General features: G+C 38.6%; 1 protein-coding gene across 6 annotated transcripts in view; it reads right to left on the minus strand.

The window, feature by feature from the left end:
* The window catches only part of PIP5K1B (phosphatidylinositol-4-phosphate 5-kinase type 1 beta), a 571,896-nt gene that overhangs the window by 184,789 nt on the left and 364,965 nt on the right, over window positions 1-22,142 (minus strand). For all 6 annotated transcript variants that reach the window (XM_061200361.1, XM_061200362.1, XM_061200360.1 and 3 more), the window contains one exon: window positions 11,050-11,349. In XM_061200361.1, the coding sequence (XP_061056344.1) occupies window positions 11,050-11,349 (300 nt within the window). The remainder of the gene's footprint in view (window positions 1-11,049; window positions 11,350-22,142) is intronic.

The raw sequence follows: 22,142 nt of genomic DNA on the forward strand, positions 1-22,142 counted from the left end.
GAAATTCTCTGGTATTGACCATGTTGTCCCTTCTGTTACTGTGGTTGGAGCTCCTTCCCATCACCCACCTGCATGAGAGATGAAGAGCAGCAAGTGTCAAAGCTGGACAAACATCAGCCCCTTTCCAGGACTGATGAACAGCTGTGTCGTTCAGATAGTCTTAAATGGGGACACCAGTCACCACCTAAATAAATAACTGAGTGGACTGAGCGGTCAACACAGTTGCGATTGACTAATTCACTGGTCATTAACAGATGCTGGCCAGATGAGCAATACAAATGTACTTCAAACAATTATCCTCCAATGCATAACACTGGTATGATGATTAACTCTGGTTCTATTTCATATCAAACCATGGGTATGCTATTAACAAAGCTTGCTCTTATTACATTTATTGATTAGGTAAGATATATAATTTCAAAAATGTTGTTGTTGGGACTTCCCTGGTGGTCCAGTGGTTATGAATCCACCTTCCAATGCAGGAGATGTGGGTTCGATCCCTGGTCGGGGAACTAAGATCCCACATACCACGGGGCAACTAAGCCCGTGCGCCACAACTAGAGAGAAGCCCGCATGCCGCAACAAAAGATCCCTCGTGCCGCAACAAAAGATCCCTCGTGCTGCAACTAAGACCCGATGTAGCCAAATAAATAAACATTAAAAAAAAATGTTGTCGTTATCTCTTAGGCTTCATCAAAAGACTAACACTGAGACAACCGCTATTCTGTTAAGTGATTTGAAGGGTAGGAAAATGAAATCACACAATTCCTGTTCTCCTAGAGAGCAGATTTTAGTAGGCAAACATAAAACGTGTACCCACATAATTACAATACAATATAGAAATACCAATGGCTACAGAATAGGGTTAGATCAAGTGCTATGAGCTTTTAAAGTCTCATAGAAATGCTTATTATTAGTGCTAAAGTCTTGTACCTCAGGTGTCTCTTTCTCAGGAATCCCTACCAATTACATTAAGACCCACAGACATATGATCAGCCATTAGACTTAATTGTAAGCTCTTTTGTTTCATTTTCACCACTCTTTATCCCCAAACTACTTCTTTTTTGGATTTATCTTTTACTTTGGTGAAGTATATACTTAAGCAATTTTCTTAACAACAGACTTAAATATATACCTATCAGAATGGCTAACATAAAAAGTATAGTGATGACATGGGACTTCCCTGGTGGTGCAGTGGTTAAGAATCTGCCTGCCAATGCAGGGGACGCGGGTTCGAACCCTGGTCCGGGAAGATCCCACATGCCGCAGAGCAACTAAGCCCATATGCCACAACTACGAAGCCTGCACTCTTGAGCCCGCAAACCACAACTACTGAGCCTGCACGCCACAACGAAGAGTAGCCCCGGCTCGCCACAACTAGAGAAAGCCTGCATGCAGCAACAAAGACCCGATGCAGCCCAAAAAAACCACAAACATATATATATATATACATACGTGTGTGTGTGTGTATATATATATAGATAGATAGATAGATAGATAGATAGATATAGTGATGACAGCAAACACTGGCGGGGATGAAAAGCAACTAGATCACTCATACATTGCTGATGGGAATGCAAAATGGTACAGCCACTCTGGAAAAGAGTTTAGCAGTTTCTTCCAAAACTAAAGATGTGCTTACCATACAACACAGAGCTGCACTTGGGCATTTATACCAGAGAAATGAAAACTTGTGCTTATGCAGAAACCCTTATGAAAATATTCATAGCAGCTTCATTTATAACAGTCAAAAACTACAGAAAACCCACATGTTATTCAATGGGTGAATGCTTAAACTGTGGTATATCCATACCATGAAACATAACTCAGCAATAAAAAGGGTAAACTACCAATACACAAAATAACTTGGATGGATCACAAGGGTATTATGCTGAGTGAAAAAAGCCAATCTCAGAGGTTACACACCATATGATTCCTGAAATGACAAAATTATAGAGATGGAAAACAGATTGGTGGTTGCAAGGGACTGGGGAGGGGTGGGATGGGAGGGAGGTGTCTGTGGCCACATATAAAAGGGGAGCAGGAGGGATCTTTGTGGAAGAACTGTTCTATATTTGACTGTGGTGGTTACATAAACACATATGTGCATAAACGATATATATACATACCCACGCACACATACAAATGAGTGCATGTAAAACTGGTGAAATCTGAAAAAGATCCCTGCATTGTACCCATGTCAGTTTCCTAGTTGTAATATTGTACTAAGGTCCTATAAGATATTATTGCTGGGAAAACTAGGTGAAGAGTATATGAGATCTCTCTGTATTTTTTTTTCTTTCAACTGCATGTGAATCTACAATTATTTCAAAATAAATTTTTTTTATAAAAGAAGACTTAGAGGTAGGAAGTTTTTTAAAGTCCTTGCATATGTGACGCCTTCATTTCCAGTCTCACAGGGAAATCTGGCTTGGCTAGACACAGACATCTGTGTCCAAGATCATTTCCTCTCAGACACGAGCACAGAAGGCATTGTTCCACTGTTTCTCAGAAACCTCATGATTCTTTTTTTTTTTTTAAACTCATTGCCCTTTAAAACAATTTTTAAAATTAATTAATTTATTTATATTTTATTTTTGGCTGCGTTGTGTCTTCGCTGCTGCACGTGGGCTTTCTCTAGTTGAGGCGAGCAGGGGCTTCTCTTCGTTGTGGTGTGCAGTCTTCTCATTGCGGTGGCTTCCCTTGTTGCAGAGCACTGGCTCTACGTGCGCGGGCTTCAGCAGTTGTGGCACACAGGCTCAGTAGCTGTGGCTCACGGGCTCTAGAGCGCAGGCTCAGTAGTTGTGGCGCACGGGCTTAGTTGCTCCGCAGCATGTGGGATCTTCCCCGACCAGGGCTCGAACCTGTGTCCCCTGCATTGGCAGGCAGATTCTTAACAACTGCACCACCAGGGAAGTCCTATGATTTTTCCTAGCTCAAACAATCTTGGACTCTGTAAGTTGGTTTTATTTACTTATTTTTTTTCACCAACTTTATCTTTGCTTTATGTTGGTATTACAATGTTATCAAAATAACTAATAAGAGATAGCAAAACTCATAACTTAAAACAATGGAGCAGGGGCTTCCCTGGTGGCACAGTGGTTGAGAATCTGCCTGCCAATGCAGGCGACACGGGTTCGAGTCCTCGTCTGGGAAGATCCCACGTGCCACGGAGCAACTAGGCCCATGAGCCACAACTACGGAGCCTGCGTGTCTGGAGCTTGTGCTCCGCAACAAGAGAGGCCGCGACAGTGAGAGGCCCGCGCACCGCGATGAAGAGTGGCCCCGCTCGCCGCAACTAGAGAAAGCCCTCGCACAGAAACGAAGACCCAACACAGCCAAAAATAAATAAATACATAAATAAAGAAGCTTTCATTTAAAACAACAACAACAACAACAAAAAACAATGGAGCAAATAAAATATATCATGGGATTATAGTGTTTTAAAGATATAATTTGCAAAACAGTGCATTTATCTATATCTTTTTTGGGAAGTAATCTTTCAAGGTCTGGAACAGAGATGTGGAGTCAATGATATCCTTGTCCCCTTCCCATGTTTTAGCTGAAGTCTAGAAACAAACTCCAATTCCTTACTGATAAAGGAAATAGCTTAAATGTAAGTGTTGTCATCAGTAAGAGATGTACATCTTTTTTCTACTAGGTCTGAAACATTTTTTCCTCCTTAAAGATAACTGGAAGGCAACCAATACATATGAAAAAAGAAAAGAACCTGTCTAAACTAAATGCAAAAAAATTAATGCTAAAGAAATTTATAGCTATGGGGTAAGCACTAACATTATGCTGAATGAAGTATTATAGAAAATAGCCTACATTGTAACCCATACAAACATGCCTATAGCTGAGAAGAATTTGATCTACAAATTTAGAGCTTGCCATACATAGTTAGGATGAAATCTCAGTTTGCACATCAAAAAGTCTCAGTATTCTTAAGACCAGTTTCATTAATATTTCATTAATATTAATATTTATGATGACAGACATTTGTGTGAAAAAGGAAAATTGGTTCCACACCATGTAAAAATTAATAAATTTGCTGCTCAACAAAAAAAATAATAAATGTAAAATAAGTCATTTAGGTCATTAATTATCAAGACTGTCTGATATGACTCCCACATGAAGGGATAAGAACTATTTGAACTGCAAACACAAGTTCTCACTAATATACTTTATCAATGTCATGTCCCCAGAATTATCAATAAATATTGTAGGATGTAATAATTTATCAAATTAATTAAATGAGACATTTTAGATTTTTCATAAATAAGTTATGTCAGAGAAGAAATAATTATAGTAAATTTAAAATGCACACAAAATAGTTCCCAATTGTTCTTCCAAAATTAATACATAAATTTCAAGTCAACTTCAATTTCATAATCTTGTAATATGTACTGAGTGTACACAGTAAGCCAGGTACGCAGCTGCAGAGAGGTATAAGGAATGACCTTTGGCCTTTGAGACATTTACAGTCTAGCTAGGGAGACTGGATATACACCTAAAGGAGACAAGGATCCGTATTAAATAAAATAAAGTCTAATGACTATTTACAATACTGTTTCTATGGGAAAATAATTGAAAGATAAAAATACTTTTGTTACACAAATGACTTTTAACATGGGGACAATCAGTACAGTTTTTTAAAAAAATCCCAAGTGATTCAAAAGGGAGATCATCTGCTTTATTAAATTCTCAATGCTATATGTGGCAGGCATTGCAGTGAAACTGGATACTTCTTCCAAAATAGGCAGAACTTAAAAAACAGCTAGATATACAAAAGTCACCAAAGATAGATTTTTTTTGGAGGTGTGACTAAACCTGTCTCCCTCTATCATCAGATAGTTTTTCCCTTGCTCGAATATGTATTTCTTTTTTTCTTTTCTTTTTAAAATTTATTTATTTTATTTATTTATTTTTGGCTGCATTTGGTCTTCATTGCTGCGCGCGGGCTTTCTCTAGTTGTGGCGAGCGGGGGCTACTCTTCATTGCGGTGCACGGGCTTCTCATCACGGTGGTTTCTCTTGTTTTGGAGCACGGGCTCTAGGCATGCGGGCTTCAGTAGTTGTGGCACACGGGCTCAGTAGTTGTGGCTCACGGGCGCAGGCTCAGTAGTTGTGGCACATGGGCTTAGCTGCTCTGCGGCATGTGGGGTCGTCCCGGAGCAGGGATTGAACCTGTGTCTCCTGCATTGACAGGTGGATTTTAACCACTGCACCACCAGGGAAGTCCCTCGAATATGTGTTTCAATGAACAGTTACTAAGTACTGACTAAGCACCAGGCAATGAAGATAACAAAGACTTTAAGGTTTGATCCTCATGCTCAAGGATCTACATGTGAATAAATAAAATAGTGTGTTAAATCCCACAAAAGAGGTTAGTCCTGGAGGCTTGGGGAGCCACAGCATGGTGGTCTTCATGGAAGAAATGAGTAGGAGGGGGACAGGTAAAGGAGAGAGGGGAAGAATGGTCCAGCGGAGTGAGACATGTATTAAAAGACCAAAACCTTTAGAGAACATGTCCAGTAGATCAGAATGGCTGGAGAGTAGAGATGCTCTGCAGAGAGGGGAGATAGAGGGCTGAAGAAGGAAGCTGAAGGAGCATCTGGAGAAGTGGCAAGGAACAGATCAGGAAGGATCTGAATGTTCCAAGCTAGGAAGTAAGTATGGCTCTGGCGCAAAGGCAGTAGAGGACCTCCGCTAGAGGATCTTCAGGAACTGGTGATCTTCTGATCTGAGGATCACTTTGGCGGCAGCATTAGGGATATGCTGAAAGGCAGTGATAGTGAAAACTAGTAAAGAGGCTATTGTAAAACTCCAGGTGAGGAAGGGTCTCAATAAGGGCCGTGGCTGTGCATCTGGAGAGGAGGGGGCAGATCCAGGAGTTATTTAGGAGACAGACTGGATAGGACATGGTGATGTACTGAGTGTGGGGAAAGAGAACAAGAAAGAAGGATGGAAAGGGTAGCTTCAGGGTACTGATGTGGGCAACTGGCTTCATGCTGATCATATTCCCCAGGCCAGGGAAGACAGGCAGAGGAACAGGCTGTGGGAAGATAATGGAGTACCTGGGAAGACCAGTTTTCACATAGGATGTGTCTCTCAGCTTGTCACATGGGGACCATAGGGGATGGTTTGAATAAATCCTACTTCCTGTTTTTGATGGCAAGTGACCTGTGATGTCCTGGCGGTACTTTCTGCTGACATAACTCTTACCCTGGGCCAAGTGCTCTTATGGGTGTAGATGGCTGTCACAGCAGGCAGAGGGTGAGGCCAAAGAAGAGGAAATGCTTCCAGAAAGGGAACCCAGTTATTCACATGTCCATTTTCCCCAGACATAGCCTACAGGGAACAGCAATGTGGGAGCCAGGGAGAACCCAAGATCTGGATCCCTGCTTTTGGAAAGAGCCCTTTGTCTGAATCCTGTGGGCAAGTGGCCTTGGCAGGGTTGAAGGATAAGGTGCATTCCGTTCCCTAGAAGAGTTCCAAGTGGCCAGTGTGCCACGTGGAGGAGTTGGTAGGGATGGACCAGCACAGGGGGACAGGCTTACAGGCAAGGGCCAGAGGCTGGGCTGGGGAAGCTGGGGAAAAGGATTCGGGGGCTGCTCAAAGGGCACAGGGGAAGATGGCATTTGTCAAGAGGGCTCATTGTGGGTTGAGGCGGTTCAGGCTGTTTTGGATGCAGAGTCCAGAAGCAGCAGCTCTGATGGGGAGTCAGGGAAGTAGGCTGTGGGGAGCAGGGCACAATGCATGCAGGTCAGGCTGGGTCAATGAGTCAGGCAGGTATCTTCCGGCCAGCAGTCACGCAAGGGAAATGGAGTCCTGGGGTCTGAGACGTCACGCTGAAATATGAAAGAGGTAGGGGCAGGAAGCAAGAAGTCGGCAGCAAGAGGTGAGGAGGCTTATCGTTTCTATCTGGGAACAACAGAAAAGCTGAGGTCCAAAGGTCTGGGATTCCTGGCTTTACCACCTCTAAGCCCTTAAGAGGACCTGGCACCAGCAGAAAGGGTCTTTTGACATTATTTGGCTCCTGACTGCATTTCTCTCCTACCTCACATGTTCCTTTACTATTAACTGTTGCAACACCAAACAACTCTAGTTCTTGGAACATGTTATGTCATTTCATGCTTAGCTTATATTATTTTCTCTTCCTAGAAATATGCTTCTACTTCTTTGCCTACCTGGAGAACTCTTCTCCTTCTTCAGAACCAAGCTATGATGTTACCTACACTGATCCCTAAAATGCTTTAGAATATTATCATTGCACTTCATATTCTGAATGGCAATTGATTAAAAATAGAACCTGCTGTATAAAAAATAAATAAAATAAAATTCAAAAATTCATATTATTTATAAATATAAATAATAATTATAAGATAATATAGAATTATAATTATAATTTATAATAATAAATATTTATAAATATAAAAATTTATATTATATTGGCTTTATCATTTATAAAATAATGTCACCTACACCATCTAATTGAATCATCACAATGCTCCTGGGACATAAGTTGAGCTTATATATTAAGGAAAAATTGTGGTTTAGAGAGGTTATGACTTGTCAAATATCATACAGCTTATCAATGGAAGATCTAATATCCAGGCATCCAGACACCTGACCTTCCTTCATTTCTCCCTCCCTCCATCCATCCTAACCTTATTTCTGTCTTAAAGATCTTGCTACCGCTGAGATGATGAATTGACATCAGAATTGATTGAAATTTCTTGCTGAGAATATGTTTATCACATATTAATAAATCACATTTGTTGATGTTTCAAAAAAAATCTCAAAAAAATAAAAATAAAAATAGAGGTCATTCACCTCATGTTGGCACACAGGAGGCCTGCGATACATGTCTGATAAGTGAGTAAAAGGATGCATCCTAATATGGGTGTAGTTCACCTTTCTTTGGCTGGGCTGCTGACACAGTAATCCAGTCCCCTGCCTGACTTGTTTCTAGAGCCTGAGCAGCACTGCCTCACTCAGAGGATTGTTAACAGCAGAGATTCCCAATCGTCTGGGGCCGGTGCCAGCCCCAGGGTGACCTTACATCCTCCCTGGATCTCCACAGCACCTCATCTGGTGCTAAAGTGAGGGGAATCTGCAAAGTGAGGGAAATGTCAGGGTAAGAGATGCTGTGGGCAATGCCAACCACACATCCTATTCCAGCCCTTCAGAGGATGACCTGAAGAAAGAGAGGTGAGTCTGCTCGGCTCTAGGATGGGGGTCGTTAGCCCGGGGTAGGAAGCGGGTAAAGAGACGAGGGGCTGCAAGGGATTCATGAACTGGAGTGTGAGTGTGCATTTTTCTGGGGAGACAGTTCACAGCTTTCATCAGTTTTACAAAGAGGCCCGTGACTATTAAATATTAAGACCTACCATTCCAGAAAAGTGCCTTCCTCCAGGTAGCTCTGATCTGAGAATCAGCTGCTGACTCCAGATCACAGAGGCCTTGGTCATAGTCAAGGCAGATCACAGAAGGGACTCAGGTTCCCCCACAGCGTGCCATTCCCATGCTCCAACTCCACCCCAAGAAAAGCCTTTCTGAAGGCCGATGTGCGCAATTTAAGGAAGCTTCATGATCTGTGTCTTTGACAAGTTCAAATGCAATGAAAGAGAGGAAGTTAGGCTTAGGATACCTCCACACTGACCTTTATGTGCCTTAGCACAACAAATCCTCAAAAAATAAAAAATAAAAAGGCAAATTCCCAGGGTCTCATTCCTGACGAAGAGTCATGTTTGACCTTGTTCTATCAGGATTGGGCTTAGGAAATGCTAATAAACAGACAAATCCTGTGCAATGGCTTTTTACATTTGACCTTTCCTTTTTTTTCTGGCATAGGAGCCTGTGGCTTTAGAAAACAGCAGAGAAAAGGCTTTCCATATTCAAGAGGCAAGAAATGCACACACACACAAAGAGAAAGCAAATCTAAAACTGTTTGAAACTCTGGGGAACTGAGAGTCACTTTTCACCCACATCCTGTCAGGGTTGAAAAGCACAGGAAAAGGTTTCTCCTAAAATGTGTGTGTTTTATTTTTTCTTTTTTAAAGAAAAACAAGAATCAGTCATATGCACCCAGATATCTGAATAGATCAGCTGGATATTTTTTTGTTTGCTTGGTTCCCACTGTTCTTCCCATGACTTCTGAAAAGATAGTTTTAAAAAAATCCTTACATTGAATCTTTAAATTTCAATTGTTAAGAGCACATGCTTTGTCCCCAAACAGGTGTGGGCTCTGCCACTGACTTGCTAGGTGATGCTGGACAGGTTTGTTAACCTTTTTAAGAACCTAATTATTCACCAATTAAAATGGGAGTATGAATGGTACTGATGTCAAATGGTGGCTGAGATAATTAAAAGAAATAATGCATTAAAAAATCTTAGGCTATTAAGTGAAGTAAAACAGAGAAAGACAAATATCATATGGTATCACTTATATGTGGAATCTAAAAAAATGATACAAATGAACTTATTTACAAAACAGAAATAGACTGACAGAAAACAAACTTATGGTCAACAAAGGGGAAAGGGGGGAGGGATAAATTAGGAGTTTGGGATTAACATATACACACTATTATATATAAAACAGGTAAACAACAAGGACCTACTATATAGCACAGGGAACTATACTCAATAACTTCTAACAACCTATAATGGAAAAGAATCTGAAAAGGAATATATATATACATATATGTATAACTGAATCACTTTGCCATACATTTGAAACTAACACAACATTGTAAGTTAACTATACTTCAATTTTAAAAAAAAAGGAAAATACCTTAGGCTAGCTTGGTAAACTCGAAGCATCAATGAATGGCATCTAAAGGACAGGAGCTGTGGAGTAAATCCTCTACCGATGAAACAAACAATTCCAAGGACACATCTTTATGCGTTATCATAGATGTTTCAACACACAGAAAGAAAAAACCCAGCAACAGTGGGGCTGTGTTTCTCGTTGAGGATTCCCCATTTTATACATTACATGGGGTGGTTGGACTGCCTTCTTCACCTTCAGGTGAGCTCGAGTCAGGCAGAGAAGGGACCCTCCCTCCCCTGTAACAAGGTGCATCATCTGACCAAGTCCACAGAAGGCCCAGGAAGCCAAGGCATACCCCATATTTCCCAGTGATCAGGCCCCATGAGTCCTATTCTCTTCTCCAGAAAGCCCTGGTGAGGCCTGGACCCAACCCCGTACCAGCACGCCTTCAGCCCATCTCCAACATGCCCAACTCAGCTGAGAACCTGAATGGTTCTCCTAAGTTCATCTGGGCCAGGAAATAACATTCCTGAGAATCTGTTAATCAAATGATCATCATCCTTCAGAACCTAGCAGAGTTGCATTTTCATCTATTTCTCCAAAAGGGCTTTTACCTACTTTCTGTAAATTTACCATGTCAGAAAAATTTATCCTGGACTTTAGTTTTACTTTTTTTTTTCTTTTTTTCTCATGCATTGCTGGCTGGGGGAACTCCTCCTCCTTTTGACAATCGCTCTGGCTACTTTGCATGGAATGGTCTTTGCTCTGTCAAGCCTCATTCCTGATCGCCCCTTATTCAGATCACATAGAGCAATTTCAGCAAATGGGCCCACCCCATGGTTCTGCACATACAATGGATTTCCAGGGATCCACTTATCAATCCCACCAAGCGCATTTTCTCTAAGCTTCTCTCCCCTGTTGGAATCTTACTTCATCCAAGTCTTGTATATGGCTTTTCTCACTAATCACTGTGTTAAACCTAAACTTCTTTTCCCTCCACTTTAACCACCCTTCCCACAGGGAAGGATGAAAAGAAAAAAAAAAATTCTTGTTTCATTTGATCAAAGAAAGCTGACTTAGCTTATTAATAAAACCAACAGACTCCAGACAATTTCCTTATCATCCACCAGTTCCTTCAACAACAGGGAAGCATGCATCAGCACCAGGACCGGTAATGATGGGATTCCATGTGACAGTTTTTGGACATTCTTACAAAGGTACCTTACCACAGATGACTTTTCAAAGGCATTCACAGCAATGACATATCCTTACCCGGCAGTCTCTCTGAAGCGTCTTCATGAGCGCATTGTATGTTTCTGTATCAAAATACAATCCTTCGTGCATGTCTTGCAGGAAATCTAAGTCCTTAAACGTGGGGTTGGATTTCTCTCTCTCTTTTCGGGATGCTCTTCGCTTATAGGTTGAGCCTTTCAAGTCATATGTAAAGTGCATTCTCATGGAGCGTGGTAAGACATTGTTCATCACCACAATCCTGATGTTAATGCCCCCTGATTGCATGCAATACAGTCCATAAAATTTGGGCAAAAGAGTCCTTGGATTCTGGTTTAAATTCTAAAAAAAGAAAAAGGAAAAGAATGTTTAAACTCTACTTTTACAAAATAATGCTCCACTATGACGTGTTTTCATCTAAAATGATAATTAAAAATGGAAGGTGATTATTTTTGTTAACGGCCATTGTTAAAATTTTGCTGTTCCTAACCTAGTTTTTAAGTCAGCTTATGGGAACAGCAACTTTATCATTCTGATCTCAGGGCATTAAAAGTGGCTGAATTGAAAATGGACAGAATGTCCCAAATTAGCTCCAACTAAAATCAGGCAAAGACGTGATTAGTGCCATGTGTGATTATTCTCTAAGGTAGCTCCAGAGAAAATTAATTGCTGGGGTACGAGGGATGAACATTTTAAATTTTAATAGCTCCTGAGAAACTGTCTTCCAAAATGGCCAGACCACTTTACCACACTTTGTAAGATTACATATTTCCCACCACTCTTACCAGTGCTGAATATTATCCAACTTTATAATCTTTGTAAGCATGGTTGGTGAAAAATTACAACTTGTTTTCAATTTAATTTAATTTAAATGTGACTACCACTAATAACTAGAGAAATTTAATATTTTTACATATTTTTAGCCACCTCAAAGATAATTTTGTGTTACTATCCTTCGCTCATTTTTCTTTACGTTTTTGTCATTGTTGGAGTTCTTGATATATTCTGGATATTTATTATTTTCCTATTCTATTTGGGGTAAATATTTTCTTCCACTATGTTGTCTTTTTTATTATAAAAATAGGGAATACACACCTATTTTTGTTTCACTTTAAAAGTAGGCAAAAAGTAAAAAATAGTTTACTAAAAGGCATTTATATAATGAAAAGTCTACCATCCCTAATCCTTCCCCCAATTCCCAACTTTTGTGGAAACTATTGTTCCCACTTTCTATCATTTTAGAAATATCCTGTGTGCTTATGTTAATTTTATACTTGGTTTTTTTGTTTTTGGTTATACAGATGTTTTGCTTTTTCATGTAGTCACATTTATGTACTTGTTTCTTGTGCTTTTTTGGCTTCTTATTTAGCAAAGCTTTTTATATCCCAAGAAATTTATAGATTTCTTCTACGGTCTTACAAATTTTTAATAGTTTTGGTGATCACATTTGGTTTTTTACTCCACATGGAATTAATTTTTTTCTTCCAGAAAGTTTGCGTAGAGCATTAATTTGACTTACATACATCATGAAATGAGTATCACAGTAAGTTTAGTAAACACCCATCATCTCATATAGATACAAAATTAAAGAAATAGAAAAAAAATTTTTCCTTGTGATGAGAACTCTTAGGATTTACTCTCTTAACAACTTTCCTATATAACATGCAGCAGTGGTCATTATATTCACCATGGTGTACATCACATCCCTAATGCTTATCTATCTTGTAACTGGAAGTTTGTACCTTTTGACCACCTTCCTCTAATGCCCCCTTCCCCCACCTCCCACCTCTGGTAACCACAAATCTGATCTCCTTTTCTATGAGTTTGTTTTTGAAGTATAATTGACCTACATCACTATGCTAGTTCCTGTTACACAACATAGTGATTTGCTATCTCTGTACATTTCAAACTGATTGCCACAATAAGTCTAGTTAAGATCTGTCACCATACAAAGATGCTACATAATTTTTGACTATATTCCCCACACTGTACATTTCATACTCATGACATTTATTTTGCAACTGAAGTTTGTACCTCTTAACCTCCCTCACCTATTTCTTCTCCCCCCACGCCCCTCTCCCCTCTGGTAATCACCTCTTTGATCTCTGTGTCTATGTCTCTGTTTCTGTTTTGTTATGTTTGGCCATTTGTTTTATTTTTCAGATTCCACATATAAGTGAAATCAAACAGTATTTGTCTTTCTCTGTATGACACTTCACTTAACATAATACCCTCTAGGTCCATCCATGTTGTCACAAATGGCAAGATTTCATCCTTTTTTAAGGTTAAGTAACATTTCTTTGCATATGCATACCACATCTTGTTTTTCCATTCATTTATTGATGGGTACTTGAGCTGCTTCCATATCTTGGCTATTGTAAAACAATGGTGCAATGAACACAGGGGTGTATTTATCTTTTCGAATTAGTGTTTTTGTTTCCTTTGGATAAATCCCAGGAGTGGAACTAGTTTTAATTTTTTGAGGACTCTCCATACTGTTTTCCATAGTGGCTGCACTAATTTACATTCCCACCAATGGGCATGAGGGTTCCCTTTTCTCTACATCCTTGCCAACGCTTATTATTTATTGTCTTTTTGATAATACCCACTCTGATGGATGTGACATGATAGCTCACTGTGGTTTTGATTTGCATCTCTCTGGTGATTAGTGATATTAACCGTCTTTTTCTGTGCCATCTGTATATCTTCTTTGGAAAAATGCTTATTCAGATCCTCTGCAGATTTTTATTTTTATTTTTTATTAAAGTATAATTGATTTACAATGTTGTGTTAGTTTCTGGTGTACAGCAAAGTGGTTCAGTTTTATATGCATGTATATGTGTGTGTATGTGTATATATATATATATATATATATATATATATGTACATTTTCAGACTCTTTTTCATTGTAGGTTCTTAGAAGATACTGAGTATAGTTCCGTGGGCTATACAGTAGGACCTTGTTCTTTATCTATTCTATATAAAGTAGTGTGTGTCTGTTAATCCCAAGCTCCTAATTTATCCCTCCACCCCCTTTCCCCTTTGGTAACCATAAGTTTGTTTTCTATGTATGTGAGTCTGTTTCTGTTTTGTAAAAATGTTCACTTGTATCCTTTTTTAAGATTCCACATATAAGTGATACCATATGATATTTTTTTCTCTGACTTACTTCACTTAGTATGATAATCTCTAGGTCCATCCATGTTGCTGAAAATGGCATTTTTCACTTTTTTATGGCTAAATAATATTCCATTATGTATGTATGTGCCACATCTTCTTTATGCATTCATCTGTCTAGGGACACAGGTTGCCTCCATGTTTTGGCTATTGTAAAAAGTGCTGCTATGAACACTGGGGTGAATCTTTTCAAATTAGAGTTTTCTCCAAATATATGCCCAAGAGTGGGATTTCAGAATCATATGGTAGTTCTATTTTTAATTTTTTAAGGAATCGCCATACTGTTCTCTGTAGTGGCTGCACCAATTCACATTCCCATCAATGGTGCAGGAGGGTTCCTTTTTCTGCACATCCTCTCCAGCATTTATTATTTATAGACTTTTTAATGATGGCCATCTGACTGGTGTGAGGTGATACCTCATTGTAATAGTTTTGATTTGCATTTCTCTAATAATGAACAATATAGAGCACCTTTTCATGTGCCTGTTTCTGACCATTTTCTAACATTTTTTAATTGGGTTGTTTATTATTTATTTTTCATGTTGAGTTGTATGAGTTCTTTGTATATGTTTTTTTAAACACCTTAATTGGAGTATAATTGCTTTACAATGTTGTGTTAGTTTCTGCTTTATAACAAAGAGAATCAGCTATACGTATACATATACCCCCATATCCCCTCCCTCTTGCGTCTCCCTCCCACCCTCCCTATCCCCCCCCCAGGTGGTCACAAAGCACAGAGCCGGCTGCTTCCCACTAGCTAACTATTTTACATGTGGTAGTGTATATATGTCCATGCCACTCTCTCACTTAGTCCCAGCTTACCCTTCCCCCTCCCCGTGTCCTCAAGTCCATTTACTACAGCTGTGTCTTTATTCCTGTCCTGCCCCTAGGTTCATCAGAACCAACTTTTTTTTTTAGATTCCATATATATGTGTTAGCATATGGTATTTGTTTTCTCTTTCTGACTTACTTCATTCTGTATGACAGTCTCTAAGTCCACCCACCTCACTACAAATAACTCAATTTAGTTTCTTTTTATGGCTGAGTAATATTCCACTGTGTATATGTGCCACATCTTCTTTATCCATTCATCTGTTGATGGACACTTAGGTTGCTTCCATGTCCTGGCTACTGTAAATGGTGCTGCAGTGAACACTGTGGTACATGACTCTTTTTGAATTATGGTTTTCTCAGGGTATATGCCCAGTAGTGGGATTGCTGGGTCATATGGTAGTTCTATTTTTAGTTTTTTAAGGAGCATCCATACTGTTCTCCATAGTGGCTGTATCAATTTACATTCCCATCAACAGTGCAAGAGGGTTCCCTTTTCTCCACACCCTCTCCAGCATTTACTCTTTGCAGAATTTTTGATGATGGCCATTCTGACCGGTGTGAGGTGATACCTCATTGTACTTTTGATTTGCATTTCTCTAATGATTAGTGATGTTGAGCATCCTTTCATGTGTTTGTTGGCAATCTGCATACCTTCTTTGGAGAAATGTCTATTTAGGTCTTCTGCCCATCTTTGGATTGGGTGGTTTGTTTTTTTGATATTGAGCTGCATGAGTTGCTTATATGTTTTGGAGATTAATCCTTTGTCAGTTGCTTCATTTGCAAATATTTTCTCCCATTCTGAGGGTTGTCTTTTTGTCTTATTTATGGTTTCCTTTGCTGTGCAAAAGCTTTTAAGTTTCATTAGGTCCCATTTGTTTATTTGTGTTTTTATTTCCATTTCTCTAGGAAGTGGGTCACAAAGGATCTTGCTGTGATTTATGTCATAGAGTGTTCTGCCTATGTTTTCCTCTAAGAGTTTTATGGTGTCTGGCTTTACACTTAGGTCTTTAATCCATTTTGAGTTTATTTTTGTGTATGGTGTTGGGGAGTGTTCTAATTTCATTCTTTTACATGTAGCTGTCCAGTTTTCCCAGCACCACTTATTGAAGAGACTGTCTTTTCTTCACTGTATATTCTTGCCCCCTTTATCAAAGATAAGGTGACCATATGTGCGTGGGTTTAGCTCTGGGCTTTCTATCCTGTTCCTTTAATCGATATTTCTGTTTTTGTGCTAGTACCATACTGTCTTGATTACTGTATCTTTGTAGTATAGTCTGAAGTCCGGGAGCCTGATTCCTCCAGCTCCGTTTTTCTTTCTCAAGATTGCTTTGGCTATTCGGGGTCTTTTGTGCTTCCATACAAATTGTGAAATTTTTTGTTCTAGTTCTGTGAAAAATGCCATAGGTAGTTTGATAGGCATTGCATTGAATCTGTGGATTGCTTTGGGTAGTATAGTCATTTTCATAATGTTGATTCTTCCAATCCAAGAACATGGCATATCTCTCCATCTGTTTGTATCATCTTTAATTTCTTTCCTCAGTGTCTTATAGTTTTCTGCATACAGGTCTTTTGTCTCCTTAGGTAGGTTTATTCCTAGATATTTTATTCTTTTTGTTGCAATGGTAAATGGGAGTGTTTCCTTAATTTCTCTTTCAGAATTTTCATCATTAGTGTATAAGAATGCAAGAGATTTCTGTGCATTAATTTTGTATCCCGCTTCTTTACCAAATTCATTGATTAGCTCTAGTAGTTTTCTGGTGGCATCTTTAGGATTCTCTATGTATAGTATCATGTCATCTGCAAACAGTGACAGTTTTACTTCTTCTTTTCCGAATTAGATTCCTTGTATTTCTTTTTCGTCTCTGATTGTTGTAGCTAAAACTTCCAAAACTATGTTGAATAATAGTGGTGAGAGTGGGCAACCTTGTCATGTTCCTGATCTTAGTGGAAACAGTTTCAGTTTTTCACCATTGAGAACGATGTTGGCTGTGTGTCAGTCATACATGGCCTTTATTATGTTGAGGTAAGTTCCCTCTATGCCTACTTTCTGGAGGGTTTTTATCATAAATGGGTGTTGAATTTTGTCAAAAGCTTTTTCAGCATCTATTGAGAGTATCATGGTTTTTCTCCTTCAATTTGTTAATATGGTGTATCACATTGATTGATTTGCATATATGGAAGAATCCTTGCACCCCTGGGATAAATCCCACTTCATCCTGGTGTATGATCCTTTTAATGTGCTGTTGGATTCTGTTTGCTAGTATTTTGTTGAGGATTTTTGCATCTATGTGCATCAGTGATATTGGCCTGTAGTTTTCTTTTTTGTGACACCTTTGTCTGGTTTTGGTATCAGGTGGCCATCTTTGTCTGGTTTTGATGGTGGCCTCGTAGAATGAGTTTGGGAGTGTTCCTCCCTCTGGTATATTTTGGAAGAGTTTGAGAAGGATAGGTGTTAGCTGTTCTCTAAATGTTTGATAGAATTCACCTGTGAAGCCATCTGGTCCTGGGCTTTTGTTTGTTGGAAGATTTTTAATCACAGTTTCAATTTCAGTGCTTGTGATTGGTCTGTTTATATTTTCTATTTCCTCTGGGTTCAGTCTCAGAAGGTTGTGCTTTTCTAAGAATTTGTCCATTTTATTGGCATATAGTTGCTTGTAGTAATCTCTCATGATCCTTTGTATTTCTGCAGTGTCAGTTGTTACTTCTCCTTCTTCATTTCTAATTCTGTTGATTTGAGTCTTTTCCCTTTTTTTCTTGATGAGTCTGCCTAATGGTTTATCAATTTTGTTTATCTTCTCAAAGAACCAGCTTTTAGTTTTATTGATCTTTGTTCTCGTTTCCTTCATTTCTTTTTCATTTATTTCTGATCTGATCTTTATGATTTCTTGCCTTCTGCTAAATTTGGTTTTTTTTCGTTCTTCTTTCTCTAATTACTTTAGGTGTAAGGTTAGGTTGTTTGAGATTATTCTTGTTTCCTGAGGTAGGATTGTATTGCTATAAACTTCCCTCTTAGAACTGCTTTTGCTGCATCCCATAGGTTTTGGGTTGTCGTGTTTTCATTGTCATTTGTTGCTAGGTATTTTTTGATTTCCTCTTTGATTTCTTCAGTGATCTCTTGGATATTTAGTAGTGTATTGTTTAGGCTCCATGTGTTTGTATTTTTTACAGTTTTTTTCCTGTAATTGATATCTAGTCTCATAGCATTGCAGTCAGTAAAGATACCTGATATGATTTCAATTTTCTTAAACTTACCAAGGCTTGATTTGGAACCAAGGTATGATCTATACTGGAGAATGTTCCATGAGCACTTGAGAAGAAAGTGTATTCTGTTGTTTTTGGATGGAATGTCCTATAGATATCAATTAAGTCCATCTTGTTTAATGTGTGATTTAAAGCTTGTGTTTCCTTATTTATTTTCATTTTGGTTGATCTGTCCTTTGGTGAAAGTGAGGTGTTAAAGTCCCCTACTATGATTGTGTTACTGTCGATTTCCCCTTTTATGGCTGTTAGCATTTGCCTTACGTGTTGAGGTGCTCCTACACTGGGTACGTACATATTTACAATTGTTATGTCTTCTTGGATTGATTCTTTGATCATTATGTAGTGTCCTTCTTTGTCTCTTGTAATAGTCTTTATAGTCTATTTTGTCTGATATGAGAATTGTTACTCCAGCTTTCTTTTGATTTCCGTTTGCATGGAATATCTTTTTCCATCCCCTCACTTTCAGTCTGTATGTGTCCTTAGGTCTGAAGTGGGTCTCTTGTAGACAGCATATATAAGGGTCTTGTTTTTGTATCCATTCAGCCAGTCTAGGTCTTTTGGTTGGAGCATTTAATCCATTTACATTTCAGGTAATTATCGATATGTATGTTCCTATTACCATTTTCTTAATTGTTTTGGGTTTGTTATTGTAAGTCTTTTCCTTCTCTTGTGTTTCCTGCCTAGAAAAGTTCCTTTAGCATTTGTTGTAAAGTTGGTTTGGTGGTGCTGAATTCTCTTAGCTTTTGCTTGGCTGTAAAGGTTTTAATTTCTGTGTCGAATCTGAATGAGGTCCTTGCTGGGTAGAGTAATCTTGGTTGTAGGTTTTTCCCTTTCATCACTTTAAATATGTCCTGCCACTCCCTTCTGGCTTGCAGAATTTCTGCTGAAATTTCAGCTGTTAACCTTATGGGGATTCCCTTGGATGTTATTTGTTGCTTTTCCCTTGTTGCTTTTAATATATTTTCTTTGTATTTAATTTTTAATAGTTTGATTAATATGTGTCTTGGCATGTTTCTCCTTGGATTTATCCTGTATGGGACTCTATGCACTTCCGGGACTTGATTGACTATTTCCTTTCCCATGTTAGGGAAGTTTTCAACTATAATCTCCTCAAATATTTTCTCAGACCCTTTCTTTTTGTCTTCTTTTTCTGGAACCCGTATAATTTGAATGTTGGTGCATTTACTGTTGTCCCAGAGGTCTCTGAGACTCTCCTCAATTCTTTTCATTCTTTTTTCTTTACTCTGCTCTGTGGTAGTTATTTCCACTGTTTTATCTTCCAGGTCACTTATCCGTTCTTCTGCCTCAGTTATTCTGCTACTGATCCCTTCTAGAGAATTTTTAATTTCATTTATTGTGTTGCTCATCATTGTTTGTTTGCTCTTTAGTTCTTCTAGGCCCTTGTTAAACACTTCTTGTATTTTCTCCATTCTATTTCCAAGATTTTGAATCATCTTTACTATCATTACTCTGAAATCTTTTTCAGGTAGACTGCCTATTTCCTCTTCATTGGTTTGGTATGCTGGGTTTTTACTTTGCTCCTTCATATGCTGTGTATTTCTCTGTCTTCTCATTTTGCTTAACTTACTGTGTTTGGGGTCTCCTTTTTGCAGGCTGCAGGTTCGTAGTTCCCGTTGTTTTTGGTGTCTGCCCCCAGTGGCTAAGGTTGGTTCAGTGGGTTGTGTAAGCTTCATGGTGTAGGGGACTGATGCCTGTTTTCTGGCAGATGAGGCTGGATCTTGTCTTTCTGGTGGGCAGGACTGCATCTGGTGGTGTGTTTTGGGGTGTCTGTGACCTTATTATGATTTTAGGCAGCCTCTCTGCTAATGGGTGGGGTGTGTTCCTGTCTTGCTAGTTGTTTGGCATGGGGTGTCCAGCACTGGAGATTGCTGGTCGTTGAGTGGAGCTGGGTCTTAGCTTTGAGACAGAGATCTCTGGGAGAGCTCTTGCCGATTGAGATTACGTGGGCCCGGGGGACTCTGGTGGTCCAATGTCCTGAACTCGGCTCTCCCACCTCAGAGCCTCAGGCCTGACACCTCGTCTGAGCACCAAGATCCTTACATGTAAATGGGTTAAATTCTCCAATCCAAAGGCACAGGGTGGCCGGCCTTCTGCGCTCTGCTCGGTCCTCCAGCTGGGCAGTGTCCTCTGGGCCTGGTCGATATGGAGAGCCTCCTTTGGATCCAGGTCCAGCTGCATTCCCTAGCGTCTAGAAGAAGCAGCCGACACCCCCCTCCTCCCTTATCCCTGCCGCAACTCGTCACGATCCTGGACTGTCCCTTCTTTGTATATTTTTTGATATTAACACCTTATCATATATACCACTTCTGAATATCTTTTCTCATTCATTTTTCATTTTATTGATAGCTTCTTTCATTGTGCAAAAGTGTTTTTGTTTGATGTAGTCCTGTTTGTTTATTTCTGCTTTTGTTTTCCTTGCCTGGAAGCAATTTTGTGTGTGGGAAAGATCTGAAATAGGGGATTTAATTTTTTTCCGAAATGGGTAACCATTTGTTGAACAGTCTGTCCTCTCTCAATTGTGTTTAAGTCCCTCCTATATCATACATACAATAAAATGTCAAATATTTCTGGACACTTTATTTGAATCCATTAATCTTTCTGTCTAGAACTGTACTAATGCCACACCTTTAATATTACTATAGATTTACATATTTTTGGTGTATGTTATGGCAGGCCCACCATTTTTCTTTTTTCCTGAAAATGTTTTGTCATTCCTTGTCCAAAAGTTTGTCAACTTTTGCCTTCCACTGTTTGTTTTTTAAAATGCTTTTAAAATAATATTTGTTTTCACTTTCAAATGAACCAGCTTTGTCAAGTTCAGGGCAAAAAATCCTATTGGAATTTTTGATTGGAATTAGACTGGATTTATAAGTTGGTATGGGGGGAATTAAAATGTTTACAATTCTGAGTTCAGGAATGATGCACATTTCTTCATTATTTCAGAACTTTGTTTATGTCCTTCAATAACATTTTGTAGTTTCCTTCATATTGGTCTTGTTCATTTGTTTTTATAGACTTAAGTATTTGAGTTCTTATTACAAAAATTCTTTTTGGATTGCTGTTCATATGTTATACTTACTATATCTGCTTTCCCAATCAGAATTATAGTATGTCTTCATTTATTTATGTATTTATCTTTCTCTAATAATAATCATTAGAAGTTATTGTCATCATGAATGGGATTCTTTTTTCCCCCTTATACCCTCCAGTTTTATATGATCTACATAAGGGAATATGATAGATTTTGTAGATTTATCATATATCCCGAAAATCTACTGGATTCTCATTACCTCTAGAAACTACCAGTTTATTTGCTTGAAATTCTGCTCATTTTCAATTGTATCATTTGCAGAGAACAGTATTTATACTTTTCTTCTTTTTTGTTTTTTGTACTCAAAGTTATTGATAGAAATTTTAGCAAATATGTCAGAAAGGACCATTGATGGAGGGCATCCTTATTTTTTCTATTACTTCCAGTGAAAGAGCTTTTGTTCTTCTCCATGAGACATTATGTGAACTCTTGGAGACTGATAAATGTATAATATGTATATGTTCATTTATTTACTTATTATGTTAAAAACTGCCATGCCAATTTTAAGAATTAAGAGAAGATACTGAACTTTGAGTGCCTTAATTTCTCCTCAATATCTATATGGACAACCATGTAATGTTCACATTTCTTCTTGTTAATGGGATGAATTCTATTGTTTGTTATACTAGCTTACATGATTGGGATAAAATTACTTGTTCAGCTAAATTTTAAAATTTTATTTAATTTTAATTAATTTAAATTTAATAGCCGTATATGGCTAATGGCTACGATATTGGACAATGTAGTTTTA

Source organism: Eubalaena glacialis, chromosome 9 (genome assembly GCF_028564815.1).
Source record: "Eubalaena glacialis isolate mEubGla1 chromosome 9, mEubGla1.1.hap2.+ XY, whole genome shotgun sequence".
Classification (NCBI taxonomy): domain Eukaryota; kingdom Metazoa; phylum Chordata; class Mammalia; order Artiodactyla; family Balaenidae; genus Eubalaena; species Eubalaena glacialis.